Source organism: Anneissia japonica, unplaced genomic scaffold, assembly GCF_011630105.1.
Source record: "Anneissia japonica isolate Jap-2015-1 unplaced genomic scaffold, ASM1163010v1 scaffold724_len3256291_cov202, whole genome shotgun sequence".
Taxonomy (NCBI): domain Eukaryota; kingdom Metazoa; phylum Echinodermata; class Crinoidea; order Comatulida; family Comatulidae; genus Anneissia; species Anneissia japonica.
In genome coordinates, this window is record NW_022744966.1 from 838,860 (window position 1) to 853,953 (window position 15,094).

The 15,094-nt window shown below is 34.7% G+C and overlaps 1 protein-coding gene across 1 annotated transcript in view; it reads left to right on the top strand.

Moving 5' to 3' along the window:
• LOC117119780 (dual oxidase maturation factor 1-like) overlaps nucleotides 1-11,386 on the top strand; it is a 13,798-nt gene extending 2,412 nt beyond the window's left edge. Inside the window, exons 2-8 of the mRNA XM_033264687.1 lie at nucleotides 4,778-4,835; nucleotides 5,135-5,275; nucleotides 5,920-6,039; nucleotides 8,405-8,558; nucleotides 9,124-9,353; nucleotides 10,140-10,312; nucleotides 11,239-11,386. Coding sequence (XP_033120578.1) covers nucleotides 4,778-4,835; nucleotides 5,135-5,275; nucleotides 5,920-6,039; nucleotides 8,405-8,558; nucleotides 9,124-9,353; nucleotides 10,140-10,312; nucleotides 11,239-11,325 — 963 coding nt within the window. The 3' untranslated portion in view covers nucleotides 11,326-11,386. The remainder of the gene's footprint in view (nucleotides 1-4,777; nucleotides 4,836-5,134; nucleotides 5,276-5,919; nucleotides 6,040-8,404; nucleotides 8,559-9,123; nucleotides 9,354-10,139; nucleotides 10,313-11,238) is intronic.
• Nucleotides 11,387-15,094: the final 3,708 nt, after the last annotated feature.

Below are 15,094 nucleotides of genomic sequence, written 5' to 3' on the forward strand. Positions count from 1 at the left end.
TGGTACCGCATAGGCAAATATATATACCGGTATTCAATAAAACAACAGACGAGGTGGTTAATTTGCCGCAATTTATTTGAAATAGATGCTCACAAACGTTTCGACCATAGACTCGTCTGTTGTTTTATTGAATATACAGTACCGTACTTGCCTATAAACTACCGTACTTTTGGCAATACTAAACACCTCTCAAGAGTTTATATATATACAGGGGTGTCATTTTGAAATGAAATAACAAGAGGAGTTTTAGTAATAGACGGAGGAACATGTCGCAGAGCGACATCCGAAGGCCCTTTGGCCCGAGTGGGGGGTGGGTTTGAGAGGTGGTGTCCCCCTCTGTACCTAAGAAAAAAATGAAAAATAATTTCTTTAAGATGCCATTTAACAGTGTTTGAATTGGTATTTAACAGTGTTATATTTTAACTGTTAAATTTTATTGCCTGAGCAGGGGTTGGGTTTGGGTTGGGGTGTTCCCCTCCCTACCTATGAAAAAATGAAAAATAATTACTGTAAGATGCCATTAAAAAGTTTTGAATTGTTTTGCAATGTTTGATTTTAGAATGTATTAAACATTATTTTCAAGTAAAAATCCAACAGTCAAACACTTTTGTGGTTAATGAAATTTTCAATAACAATAAATAAATGGATAGCACTTCATACACTCTTTGTATTGTAATTATGTATTTTCATTCAATTGTCAGTTCAGCAATCTGATTCTATCTACTTACTAGTTTTCTTACTTTCATCTTCATAACAACTAATACTGTGCCTTTTCTACATGCAGATATTTTTAATTACCTTTGCAAATATACAAAAAAATAAATAAATTATAACAACTTCTATTTATAATCAAAAAGGCAAAATACTAAAAAAAATGAGATACTATTAATATTGGTATTCAAAAGCTAAAATTTAAACGTAAAAGTAAAACAGCCAGTGAGATTTTTTGGGACAGAACACTGTCTTCGTCAGGGCTAACTTTTCTATAATTGAATACACGTTGTTATTACAGTATCTAAATATTGTATTTGTATACAATGTAATAATAATCTACATTGCTACAGCCCTCGAAATTAGCGTCGGCATTCCTCAATTTGCCGAGGAGCCTGAAGCTAACGACGGCACTAATTTGTATAGGCCCCTTTGTTGTCAAGATAAGTTTAAAATGTACCATTAATTAACGGTAAACAAAAATCATATCTTCTCCAAGCTTTTAATTGTTTAGTATACATATATTTGTAAAAACAAAGAAATGTCTAGGTCTACTTATTTAAAAGTTGTTACTGAGCAACGCACGATCGAATCGACGGCAAATCAAGGCACAAGGGAAACCCCCGAATTTGTTCACGTGAATGTACGTTGAACCACCTCCATGTAGTTTAAACCTCGGAGATTTGAAAAAAAAAAAAGTTGTTTTTATTAAACGTATAACTTGATACAATATATATTTATTTCAATCATTAAACAGGTTATTGAATCATTGTTATCTTTTCAAAAAAAGATAATGCTCCGGAATTGGGCCATTTGCATTATTTTTAGTTTACTCGCATCATGACCACTGTACGTACGAGCGAATGCTCCCTGCATCCACACGCTGATCCACCTCTTACCGTACTTTGTAGAGTGGCTCGTACATACTTACAGCATAGCCTTTCTCTCAACTGTCAATGTTGTTTTTGTTAGTGACGACGTGGGAAAATGTGTTAATAAAACATTAAAACTATTTGGTTGACTTACTTTATTCGTGATGATTAAATATCTTACAAGAAATACACGCATATTACATGCCATTATGACGGGCAAGGTTGTTTACTTCTTGCTTCCTAGCATACTTCGTATGGGTGATCACGTGGGTTTTTCTCGATGTTCTTCGCTCGACCATTTTTTTTTTTTTTTTTGACTTGATATTTGTGATGATTAGGCCTAAATAAAATATCTTATCAGATGCTATATTATGACGGACGAGGCTCTTTACTTCTTGCTTCATAGCATACTTCGTACGGCCGATCACGTGCTCTCTACAAACAGATGTTCTTCGCCGATGCTCTATCGGGGCTAGACCCGATTTTAACGGTGTTCTTTGGTTGGACGTTGTTTGTGACAATGTGTTTGAATTTTATTTGCTTTGTTTTGATGATTTAGTATCGTACAAAATGTAAGCTTAGGCCTAGAAGAATGCTGTTTTAATTTTCGTGGTAAATGCTAGATTTAGAAGGGAATTTCTCCATGTTTTTGGCGTAGGCTTCATACAGAGTACCGCATGCATGTCGTCTTCTTCAATAAAGTGTGGGATCCAAAAATAATGCGGAGTATATTTCCAGCTCATCACTTATATTTTGAAAAGTTAACACAATGAATAATAAATTTATTAAATGATTGAAATACATACGGTACTAACTGCACCAAGATAAATTACGTTTATTAATAAACCAGCAAAATTATATTACGAAAATCAAACCAAGCCTGCTCCGTGGTTCAATTTTGAGTCGAACTTGTTTACAAGAATACATGCGAACTAATTCGGGGATTCCCCATGACTTGATTTTTCTGTCGCGCCGATCGTGTCGGGGATCGCGTGTTCAATAATGGCTTTTGAAAAAATAGAAATTCATGTTTTAACAAGTATTTGCTTGGTCAAGAAATATGATTTACGACATTAGATTCTGTATTTAAAGTGCAAAAATAATAATTGACGGAGATTGCGCCGGCCACCGGCTTAAAATGACACCCCTGTATATATATACTGTCTCTTATACACATCTTTTGAATTGGTATTTAACAGTGTTATATTTTAACTGTTAAATTTTATTGCCTGAGCAGGGGTTGGGTTTGGGTTGTTCTCACCCCCTGGCACTACATACAGCATTTGCCCTCCCGCTGCCAACTGTGATACATCCGATATACATCCGATTCATATTCTTGACAGCAATTTGACCTCTGAAAGGTCATTGTTTGTAAAAAAACAAGGGCCTAAGACTACTGAAAAGCGGAGTTTCCTTCTTTCGTTCTGCCGGGTAAAATCAATTACTTTAGGCGACGTTTGTACCAACGTCCCATGTCGCGCTAGCCTTATCCTACTCTAGGCCTAGACTAGATAGGATGGTATAGGCCTAGCCTTGAAAGGACGAAGGTCCCAATGAAAAACAACGTCGCTCCTTGATAGCTAAAATTGTCTATTTAACATCAGAATAATTCATTATTAGACCTATAGTTGTTTTTTGTACTCCACAAATATCAGCCGATACCTCGCACAACTCGAGTAACGTCTCGAATCTATTGTCGTGACGTCTTGGCTCGCTGGCTCACACTTGCGATGTCTCGCACTTGTGATCAAATAACACGCTGGCTCGCACTTTGGCCACACTCTTTGGCAGTCTAACTCGCCTCTAGAAAACCCGCCCTTGGAAACTTGCCCCATAAAAAAATGTACACTTCCTAGACCAGGGTGTTGTTATTTAATTTTTGAAACTTTATTTTAAAAAACCTAAACCATAATTCACCACTATAGACACTTTTTGACAAAAATGAAAAATTACGACTTTATTACTCATGTGTTCTAATATAGACAATGGGTCGTGTCTCATATTATTTGTTATATTTTTATTATTCATTATTTTCACTTGACTCGTATAAATAATTTTGTTCAAAGAACATTTATATACAGTGGTACTTCGCAGCACTTCACTTGCAATTTGCAATTTCTAGTATATTGTAATGTTGCCACGGTAATTATGTAGGGGAAACCGGCACCAAATTCAGACTTAGGATCAACAATCACAAAAAGTCAATCAGAGACGAAAGCCCAGGCTTCTCAGTTAGCACTCATTTTAACCTTCCCGGCCACTCCATAGAGTATATTATTCTAGGCTCTAACTACAGATCTTCCAATGACAGACGTTGTGCCGAAATAAAATGGATAATCAGGATCAAATCCCACACCAACGGCCTTAACAAAGACATTGGCTTTGCCACCGATTACACATTTACTAACATCCAATAGGATGTTTTATAACAGTATCATATGCATATAACTGGACTTCTCAAATATTTGCCTTTTTCATTTCTCCTATTTTTACACGTGCGCTTTATATACCTACTGTATATGTATTGTAGTATTATTGAATATGTCATTTATTTTGTCGGTAATCTATTTCTCATGACTGTACTACCAGAATATCCATTATTTATCATGTATTTAACAAGATTGGACCACTTGAATACCTAGTTTCGCTTATTTTATTCTATTTTGTATTGTCTACTTCGTATTATTTTTTTATTTATCACAATATACCTGTAGTTCAATTTTTTCCGTGTATTTCATTCATTTTGTATAGGCCACTATGTTTAGCTCTCTACTTTCATTATCTACTCCCATAGACATCAACAGTGCCATGTTATTTTAGATATACACCCTATATTATTATGTTAATGTGACAAGATAATCTGTCTTACTGTAAATCTATTTGATTATGTCTTCACTTAAACGCTGAAGAAGGTTGTAGGACAACCGAAATATCCGTGAACCTTATAAATGAATATTTTTGTGTTCCTCATATGTGTATATATATATATATATATATATATATATATATATATATATATATATATGTGTGTGTGTGTGTGTGTGTATATATATATGTATATATAGAAAACATGAAAAATATATATTTATATACATCATATTAGTTTGTTATCGTATTATTAGTAGGACTACTGTACATTTATAACAATGTTTTTACGTGAAATCTTAACAATGCAATAATGCTACTCGTTACAGCGTATGTGCTCATTCATCCGGGTGACCACTAGTTTATTCATTGGCACAGCTATAATGAGTAAGTTGTATGCTTCAAAATAATTATTCTTCAATAATTGTACCATTGTAGTGCAGTTTCTGTATGTTGTGGTTATCGTTGTATTAGACTTTACTAAGTATTTTACAATTACATATCATGTTAATATTTCAAGTTCATTTCAATTTTGGTAAACTATTAACGTTTGTACAACACATATACATTCCAGAAATAGAAGGTCAACAACCTTTAACTATACTCCTTACCGTTTGCAAGATTTCGATTTAGGTAGACCTGTACGTGATGCAAATATTATGATTATTGTATTGAATTTTTCTTAGTATCAATTTATGGACAAGAATGGGAAGTTGCTTCATTACATGGTGTGGAAACAGCATACAAAGCTTTCTTCAGAGAAGAGATCCACGACGCTGAGATCGAAGTGAAAGTTGGCCTATATGCTGTTAACATAACCCTAAAAAGTAAGAAAATGTGCATATCACTATAATCGTATATAGAGAAACAGATATATATTACTTTTAAAATATGAGGCAAACTGATAGAAATAGGAGGTCTGGTGTATTTCTCTTAGAAGAATTGTAGTGTCTATTATAAATTATTTAGGCTCATTGGCCATGGATGAACAATAGCGAACTTAAACACTGTCTAACAACTAGTAGATATTCCTTTTACAAGAAAAAGATGTAGACAAGATGCTATATATAAAAGAAGTCTCGTTATTATTAGGCTTTGTGAAATTGTTTCGGCTCGTGAGAACAAAATCATGTAGGCCTAATACAAACAAATTGAACCATGGGATTAGAAGGCAAGCATCTCCACCAAGCTACAGCTCCATTTCAATGGACTATTAGTTAGCTTCTCATAGTAAATTAACACAATATCTAGGGAAGGTAATTAATGACCGTTAAAATCAGCTATATAAATCATATAAAGAAAAGACAGGTCACATTGATTTGATATAGGCCTACGATGAATTGTCACACAAAATAAGATTTAGGCATTGGCCTTCAATTCCTATTCACACCATTTAATGTCGACATTATTAAGTTGTATTGTGACATGCAGTTGTAGCACTTAAGTTGTCTTTCTCATTTGGTAATCATAGCTGATCCGATCCAGCCGTTCTTGAAAAATGAACATGCAGAATTTCCCAATGAGACCATCAATTATAATGAACGTTTCCACTTTTACGGTGGTCAGGGACGCACCGGATTTGGACCTTTTGGTGAGTTGTTTCAGATCTCAATGATCGTTTACTTTATATTTGTAATGGGCAATGTCGTCTATTCAAACTTTGAATAAAATTGAATGAACCACGAAACTTCCGATAGTTTAAATATATAATGAGTAGCGATAAATAACGAAAACTTGAACTGTCTTAAATTAATGCCTAAAACCTTTCGATTATATTATCAAACTTTAATTAAACTGAAATTATTTAATTCATTTTTTCATTTATTTCTTTATTCACACACATAGGCCTATGCCATATGATTGCCATAGCAAGTATCACTACCACAAATCGAACATAAACAGACGATGCTTTACACAAAATAAACAAACCCTGCAACACAGACAGAAATTAATTCTGGAACTGATAGGCAAGCATCTTCACCAACAAGCTATTTAAAATACCATACGAATAGAGGGATTTAGTGAAGACCTAACTTGGATACGTGACCTAACTTGGATACACGAAATAACATTTGGGTGCGATAGCATATAGGAAAAAATAATGTCATGGTTGCAAAAACAACCACCAACTGTTAACGCGTGAAGTAAATGGCTAGGAACTTACGGCAATACGATTGTTAAAAATAGTGTTTATTTACTTATAATTATTCTAGCATTCTCCTTGGATTGTAAGCTTTGAAAGTTCAGTGATTCTTCATAAAACTTAGCTGGGCCTCGCAGCGTAGTTCGCGGGTCGAAGACCGGGCATCATCATGATAGGCCATAAGTTACGTATTTTAGCGCCTTGAGCACTACTGCAGTGCATCTGTGCGCTTTATAAATCTTTTATCTATCTATCTATTATTATTATTATTATTATTATTATTATTATTATTATTATTATTATTATTATTATTATTATTATTATTATTGTTTTAGGCCCAAACCTAGCCAAGCACGGCCGCCGAAAATGATGCATGCTATGCCTAGGCCTAAGCCTAGGAGAAATAATCATACCCCACGGGCAGCAGACGCGTTACAAGCGGCCGGCCGACGGACCAATTTTATCTAAGGAGGTCGATTTTAGCGGCTAAAATTGATCCGGTGGACCGATTTTAGCGGCCAAAAGTGGCCCCAAACCGACCTTCTGTCCGCCGGACCTTTTTTGACCCGGACCAATTTTGGCGTGACAGGTCAACCTCACCATGACGTAGATGTGCAGGGGCCTAGACCTAACATTTGTTGAAAAATTTCAATGTTTGCGGCCAGTCCTTGCATTAGCAAAACATTAACAACTTTCCAATCAATTTGGTATAGTTTACTGGGAATATGGTAATCTTTACAGCAATCAAGTTACGGTCGCGATAGAAATCTTCATGTAAAACACTGCTGTGTCAGTGGATTGTTTATATCATAGTGCAGGGCTTGCCCTAACTTTTTTTGGTAACTAGCCCACTGGGCTAGTTTACTAGAGATTTTACTAGCCCACAGACAGGAAAAAATTTTGTTTCAAAATATTTATTAGCGACAATTAAATTTGAAGGTTGATTTGCAATTTCATAATTTCTGTAGCATTGCTGTTTGAGCTACCCTCTCAAAATATTGTTGAATAAATAAATTTTAAAAAATCACCCATAACAGGGACAGGACAGATGAGCATACATCTCCCTGGTTATAACTTTGGCTTTCTAATATTTAACAAAGGGCCCAGAAATCAATCAAACCAATGCATCTGTTAAATCTCTAGGTCTCAAGTCACTCGCCCCCAATGGCAATAAATCTTGCTTAGGCTAGGCTAGGCTACCTAGGCCTAGACAAGACCTAGGGCCTAGATAGGCTAGCCTAGCCTACCTATAGCATTGAAGTACTTAATTATTAAAAGTTGAACATTTTAAAAATAGCATTATGAAAATTATATGAATATAAGGTAGTACATTAAATTAACTTCTAACTACCTAAATTAACCAGATTGAACGATCAAACGATCTTCTATAGAGAAAGATAACATGCCATCCTGTAGTGGTTGGTCAGTGAATGACTTGGGGATCATATTAATAATTAAACACTCACGCATGTGGAGAGCTGAAAGCTAGCTAGAGTGTACTTTCTGGGCTGCGGTACCTCCTGTGCATGGATTGTCTCGAAAGTTCGGGTTTTTTTTAATGAAATTTTTTTTCTTGCTAATTCTCCACTAGACAATAGAAAGTTTTCTATTGACTATGTTTATATCCAACAACCAAGTTAAGTCATGTGACGCTCATCGCTAAATCCCTCCATTAGTCTGTTACGCAAAAATTAGCCCGGGTCAAAATATTTGACCATTATTGAGTATTCTTCTCTATATGTTGATGTTCTACTTTTTTTTTCTGCCCCTTGTATTCATGAATCTAAAACAAATCGTTAAACCATTTTTACAGCTGGACGTATTAATCGTGAGTTTCGAGCGGCACAGTGGCGTGGTATGCCACTCCCTATATTGTGGATTGCAGAATACTTTGTCCTGGATGGAGAAAAAATCCGTTGGGGTCGATCTTACCGCATGGCAGGTTACTACACCTACATTATGTTATGGTAAGAACCAATATTGTCATCCAATATATATTTCAAACATATACAGTAATATGTCAAGGAGAGTATAATTTTTATGTTTTTTTTATAGATGTACTATAATTTATTCATATTTACAGAATGGACACTGACATTCAGAGTTGATAGAAGATACATAAAACCTCGAATTGAAGCCCTGGGTTTCTCTTCTTTTTTTTTTTTGCTAAATTTGGATGGGCTTCTTTTCGAGATGGGCTTCTTTGCGAGTGAGGCTACTTTTGCAAAGTAAAGAGGGGGGCTTCTTTTCAAAATGACTTCTTGAAAAATCCGAGAACTTAACTGCATTATCAAGAAGCAGTTTCTTTGTATTTCATGATCAAGGATTTTTCTCAATTCAATTTCCTTTTGGAAAAATAAATTGTAAATGATTGATTGATCGAATGATTGATTAATTACAATATTATAACTTTAGGCTTAATCAACTGTATTACGGTACTCTGCTCAATTATTACATTATAAACTTGAATAATCATTAAAAATGTAAAAAAATCATACTTTTCATAAAATTAAAATGGTTATTTTTTTGTAGGACGGCTTTTCCCTTGTGGCTTCTTTCAAACATTCTGTTTTTCATGGTCCTGCGGTATGGAGCTTACTTTCTGATGCTAACAGGAGGGAGTCTCCTAACTGGGAACATAATCTATAGTAGCATTCGATATGGATCACAACCATTGGCAATACCTTTCGTTACTTATGATGACCCGACAGCCAAACTTGAATTCCACAAAGGTCCCCACTTTATGCTGTGTCTTTTCACTGGTAAGAATTATTATCAATTGTAATTTGTTCACGCCGACACCACTGGACGATTATAGACTCTAATCTGTCAGTGGTGTCGAAGTGAACAATGTAATAGAAAATAATATTTGCGAATATTCTTGAGAAGGGAAAAACACCAAAATAATAATAAAAGGCATTGTCCAAAAATTGTTTTCCTTCACAATATTTCCACACAAGTTAACATTAGGCCTATAAAGTATTTCTTCACGGATCCCTTCTCGGATTTCTGATCACTATTAAAAAAGTGTCTGTTTTTTATAATCTTTTAAATTTTTTTTTTTTATAAAATTGTTTACCATGATCCTAGTCATTGGCATTGTGAGCTCAGTAATCTCGGTATTCAGTAAGTGAGTGAAAATTGCTCCACTTTGAAGGCTACCCTTTTGAACGCTGCCTTTTTACCATTTTTTTCTTAAGGTAAAAAAAAAATGAAACTTTAACAGCCACTTGCTAAATCTCCGTATTGTAACTTTTGAAGAATTTGTTTGCATTTTTTTTGTATATTTGTATTTTTTTTCTATGTGGACCGATTTCTTTTTTTATTACCATTGTTTTGGACTGTATTGATGATTGCATGTTTGGGAATCAATAGTAAAAATGTTGAATAAATGAAATGAAAAATTTACACACACAGCTAATACTGGATTTTAATGTAAATATTAGAATAATGTTAAATTTGTATATTTATTTACCATACATACGATAATATAAGGCCATAGCAAATACATTATCTATAGTCAGATAAAAATTTTGTTTTTATTTTAGGACTGATATCATTTATTTGTGGACTGGTTATTCTAATAATGGACATGCAATTCCCACAAGTCATAGCGACATTTTTTAATATTGATGTACTTCAAGATTTCGAAGACACATATGCTGAAGATAAATCATCATTCGATACCAATGGTTCAGCACCAGAATATGCAAATGTTACAGTGAGTCCTTTTAGTTTTTTTTTATATAGGCCTATTATCATTTTATCATTTTTTTTTGTAATTATCACACACACAACAAACACACACACCCACATATTCTACATATATTTCGAAAAATATGTAGAATATAATATAGTAATGAGAGTAACAGTAATGAGACTCAAATACGTAAGATGTTGACTTTAGAAACACTAAAATTTATTTGGCAAACATTTCGGCTACTTCTGTAGTCTTTGTCAACCCTTGACATAAAATGAACGTATTGAGAAAGTTTCTTCACTACCATTATTGGCAATATCAATTATCTGAAAGTTTGGGTTATCACCTATTAGACATAAAATTTTAAAGTATGCCGTAGAGGCTTTACATTTCAGTGAGGCAGTATCACTCGCCCTGATGGGATATAAAAAGTACAAGTCTATACAAAGGTAGCAATGCATCAATGATGTCTACAACTTGATTATTCATGTAAAATTGTACACTTAGGATATATGCACTTGCGCGCTATCAGACAAGCATCCACATTATGCTTACTGAACATTATGTGATTTTTAATTCGAAGCTACTTCACAGCTTAGAAGTAACAGTTCCGGTTTACTGACCATTGTGATTCTTACATCGAAGCTACTTCACAGCTTAGAAGTAAAAGTTCCGGACATAATATTTGCTTTGATTTGATTTTTTTTTGTCATTATTTATTAGAAATTAATTTTAAAATACCGTAATACGGTGCCAGTACCATGCCCCCTGTATCTCTAGAGTCTTTAGCACAAGAAGTACCAACATTACCTCTCTGCCAAACACTCAACTCTTGTTGTATTATAACAAGTTTATTATTTCAAATATTTAGTTACTTTATCTCATTTTTATGTTTATGTTTCAAAATTTGATTTGTGTTTATGATTTACTTATTTTTTATTAAAAAGGCTTTAAATTCGTCTGGAATACCCAACGCTTTGGATAATGGTGAAAAGGTGATTTGTTTTTGCACTATTGAAATAATAATAATTTAATTAAGCGTAAGCGAATTTGACCAACTCTCGAATGAATATATGTATGTATGTATGTATATATGTGTATATATATATATATATATATATATATATATATATATATAGTTAGTACAGTAGTTAGAAAGTTAATAGATCTTGGGCTGAGGTTGTCCTTAATACACATCATCAGCCGTTTTGCAGGGATCAAGTCACCATACATGTCACTGTCCTGTGTTATTCATGATTCTCATTAACAATGCATGTGTTGATTGCTGCAGAAGATGGAAATAAGTGGACCGTCTCACCTTTTGGTGAGACCGTTCATTCGTATAGGTGAAATTCCTTCCATGCAGACTATGCTGGATAATCTAAGTGGTTGGTGTACTTCTAACAATATGATCCCTAATCCAACCAAATGCCATATTATGGTTGTTAATTTCCTAAAGAATTAAACCTGATGATATTGTATCGCCTTCATTTAGCCCTGTCTCTTATACACATCTAGATGTGTATAAGAGACAGGGGTGTATCTATCGAGATGGCAGAGAAAGCCTAGTGAGCATCAGTACCAAATTGCAAACAAAGACTTTAAGCGTAGAATAAAACTGTATGTAAAATTCACCGAAAGAATGTTCACGTCATCAACAATTGCACTTATTTATATGTAGCGCACAATGATGGAGCTGAATTTTCATTTAGTCTGCATGCCAGTTATAGGCCTACTTGATTTAAACAATGGTAAACATTGTTTCTTCCTCTGTATGTTGTATCAAGTAGTTACATAAGGTTTTTTTTAAATTCAAAGGTATCAGCATACTTTATGATCTTCCAATTTGAATAATTTGTTTTATATATTTAAAGTAGTCCTAATAATCAAATTCTATATTAATTTGTTAATAAGCCTTTTTGATATAGTTTAAGTTTCGATATGAATTTCAGTATCATAATTAGATAAAAATAGAATTCTAGACTTAAAATTATATTTAAGAATTACTAATGCTCAGTTTACTCCTGTGTTATCTCAGGCTTTCCCCCAACTAATTTGAGGCTAATTGCATTATTATACGAGGCTTACTCCCAGCATATCCCCTTCAGTTTATCTCCGATGTATTGTCCATCAGACACTACTGTATATCGGGCTCATTCCAGCATGTGCAGTGCTTACCAAAGCATCTGAATCCATCAGTTTAATCTTACAACAGTACATTGTTCGCCCAGTGCTTATCTTCATTGTACAATACTGCTAACCTAGGCTCAAACTAATTTAGTACGAATCTCCTTTTGATTGTCAATGGAAACCACTGTATTGGTATATTTTTTTAAAGAATAAATATTTTTTATCATATTGCTTATTAATTTGTAACTTTCGTCTCCAAAAACCAGTCTACAATTTGAATAAACCTGTGGACCCTAAAAAGAACATGTATTGTATCAAGATTTGATCCAAGGCTAGTGGTGTAAGCTCTCCTACAGTACTTCTACCTAGCTCTTAAATACAGAGCCTAACAATGCTGTAACGTATGTGCTTTCTGGGGCCCAATCCCAGTATGTTTTTATATATATATATATATATATATATATTGTTTCCCACAGCATTGTTGTTTTCCAGTATTTTGCCTTTTAATCTATATATATATATGTATATAATATAAAACCATATAGTCTAAACAAATAGTGAAAAATAAAATTCCTTAGCTGCAGCCAATGGCTGAATTTTTTACATAAGAGAACCAAAACCATAAATACAATATAATGTCATTTAACAAAACTTTACATTAAAAATACAGTGAAAAACGCACAAATTCAGTAATAATTCAGAGACAATAGACGTTCATTCATGCATTCATTCGGTCAAAATCAACATACAAATCAATGAAACTTCATAAAATTGATAGAAAGCTAAAACAGATGTCACAAAATTGCATAAAATGGAGAATTTGGAAAAAAATGTACATTAAATAAAAGTATAAAACATTGTAATAAAAAGTTCGAAAATTAGGCCTATCTAAAATTTTTTGAATGGTTTTAAAAATTATAAAAACGTAAAAACACTTTGGAGTAAAAATATATTTAAAAACAATTTCAAAAAAGCAGTGTTGTTGGAAAAAATAACCGAACAAGACGAAAAACAATTACACAGGTTTATTTCCATAGTGGTCCTGAGTTAGGGTCCCTGTTTATATTGTTTCTTTTATAGACGACCTGAAGAAAAAGTTATCCGGAAGTAATTGGTATGCAATTATTATGGAGAAAGTAAATTTTTGTCCGTTTCTGAATATTTATAGTGTTAAGAGCGTCTATTATTTAAATGTTCGAATGGTACTACCGTAGCCTACATTATAGAATACAAATCAGGGACGAATCTTGGTAGGGGTCATGCAACATGCGAAGAACCGATCAGGAGTGGGGAATTGGTGTCGAAAAATTTCTCTTTGTTTTGTTCTCTAGTTATTCTCTATTTATGTCTGGTATATAGGAGACCCAGGAGGCACCTATATGCCTATGGTGGGATTCCGGGAGAGGTACGATAGGGAGGGGTAAGATGGGGAGAAGAAGGGGAAAGGTGTCAGCGGTTGAAGCATTCTAGCATGTAAATGGCAAAGTTCATCATGTTAATAGTATTTAATGCAAGCTAGTTTGGGTAATAAGAGATTTTACTTAAAGGAGGAACAGGGGATTTGTGACAATGGGGGTGAGCCAAGGGTTCTCTCTCCCATGTCTGGTAGCACAATTTTCGGGAAGAAAAAACATCAAATTGATTAAGGCTCTCAAGTTCCTAATTATTGGAATTTCCAGATGACTGGCTCCTTAGACCCCCTCTGATTGGTGCTTGGCCGTTTCTGTCCCCACCTGCTTTTCCGTCGGGAAAATCGGCCTTTCTATCGGGGACATCGCCCTTCCCCCGTCAGGGATATTGGTGCCTGTCGGGAACATTGGATCCACAGTCGTGGTGCCGGTATTTGCTGGACAGGGGTTTGATGTTCCAAAATAGAGGAGGAACGGGATGGGTGCGATGCTGCCGACATATAACAGATGTCCCTGACGGGAGAAGGGGCGATATACCTGAAGGAAAGGCCGATTTTCGCGTCAGGGGTTCTCTCTCCCATGTCTGGAAGCACAATTTGTTGGGGAGAAAAAAATCTCTCATATTGATTAAATAAGCCCTAATTGTGGGAGTTTCCGATTGATTCACTCTTTAGACCTACCAATTACAGTCACAGTAAGAGTTTTGGTCATTCATTCATTAGTAATCTGCATTATCAGATCCGTTTTGAATAAGAAGAAACGTTAATTCTTCATGAAGGCATCTTCAGGAGGCTAAACTAGTGGTAGCTCCTGTGTGCGCGCTCAACCGTTGAGATTCTTGGTCCCAGATTCAATTCCCATCCTACTTATTATATGTTTCAGTTGCTACAGGGCTAAAATGCAAGTTACACCGTTTGACCCCAGTGCATTATGGCCCATGTGCAAATTTAAAAATGCACTGCAGTACACTCTTCAGAAAAGAGTAGGGGATTGTCACCTGGTGACCTGGTGTACCGGTACTGCTCAATCACCACCAGAAGTACCCCAAATAATTCTTCAGACTTTCGTTAGTTATCCATCCATCCAGGTCACTCAAAATCAGAGACGTATTGGGGGGGGGGTGGTCGGACGTACAGTTGACACCTCCCCCCTTTGTACACAGTGTTCACAGTGAGTACCGTATCTTAAAGCTTGTTTTTGCTAGCCAATACAAATTCTTTCCTTGAGTCACACTAAATGAATACTTCACAAATTACGCTAATAT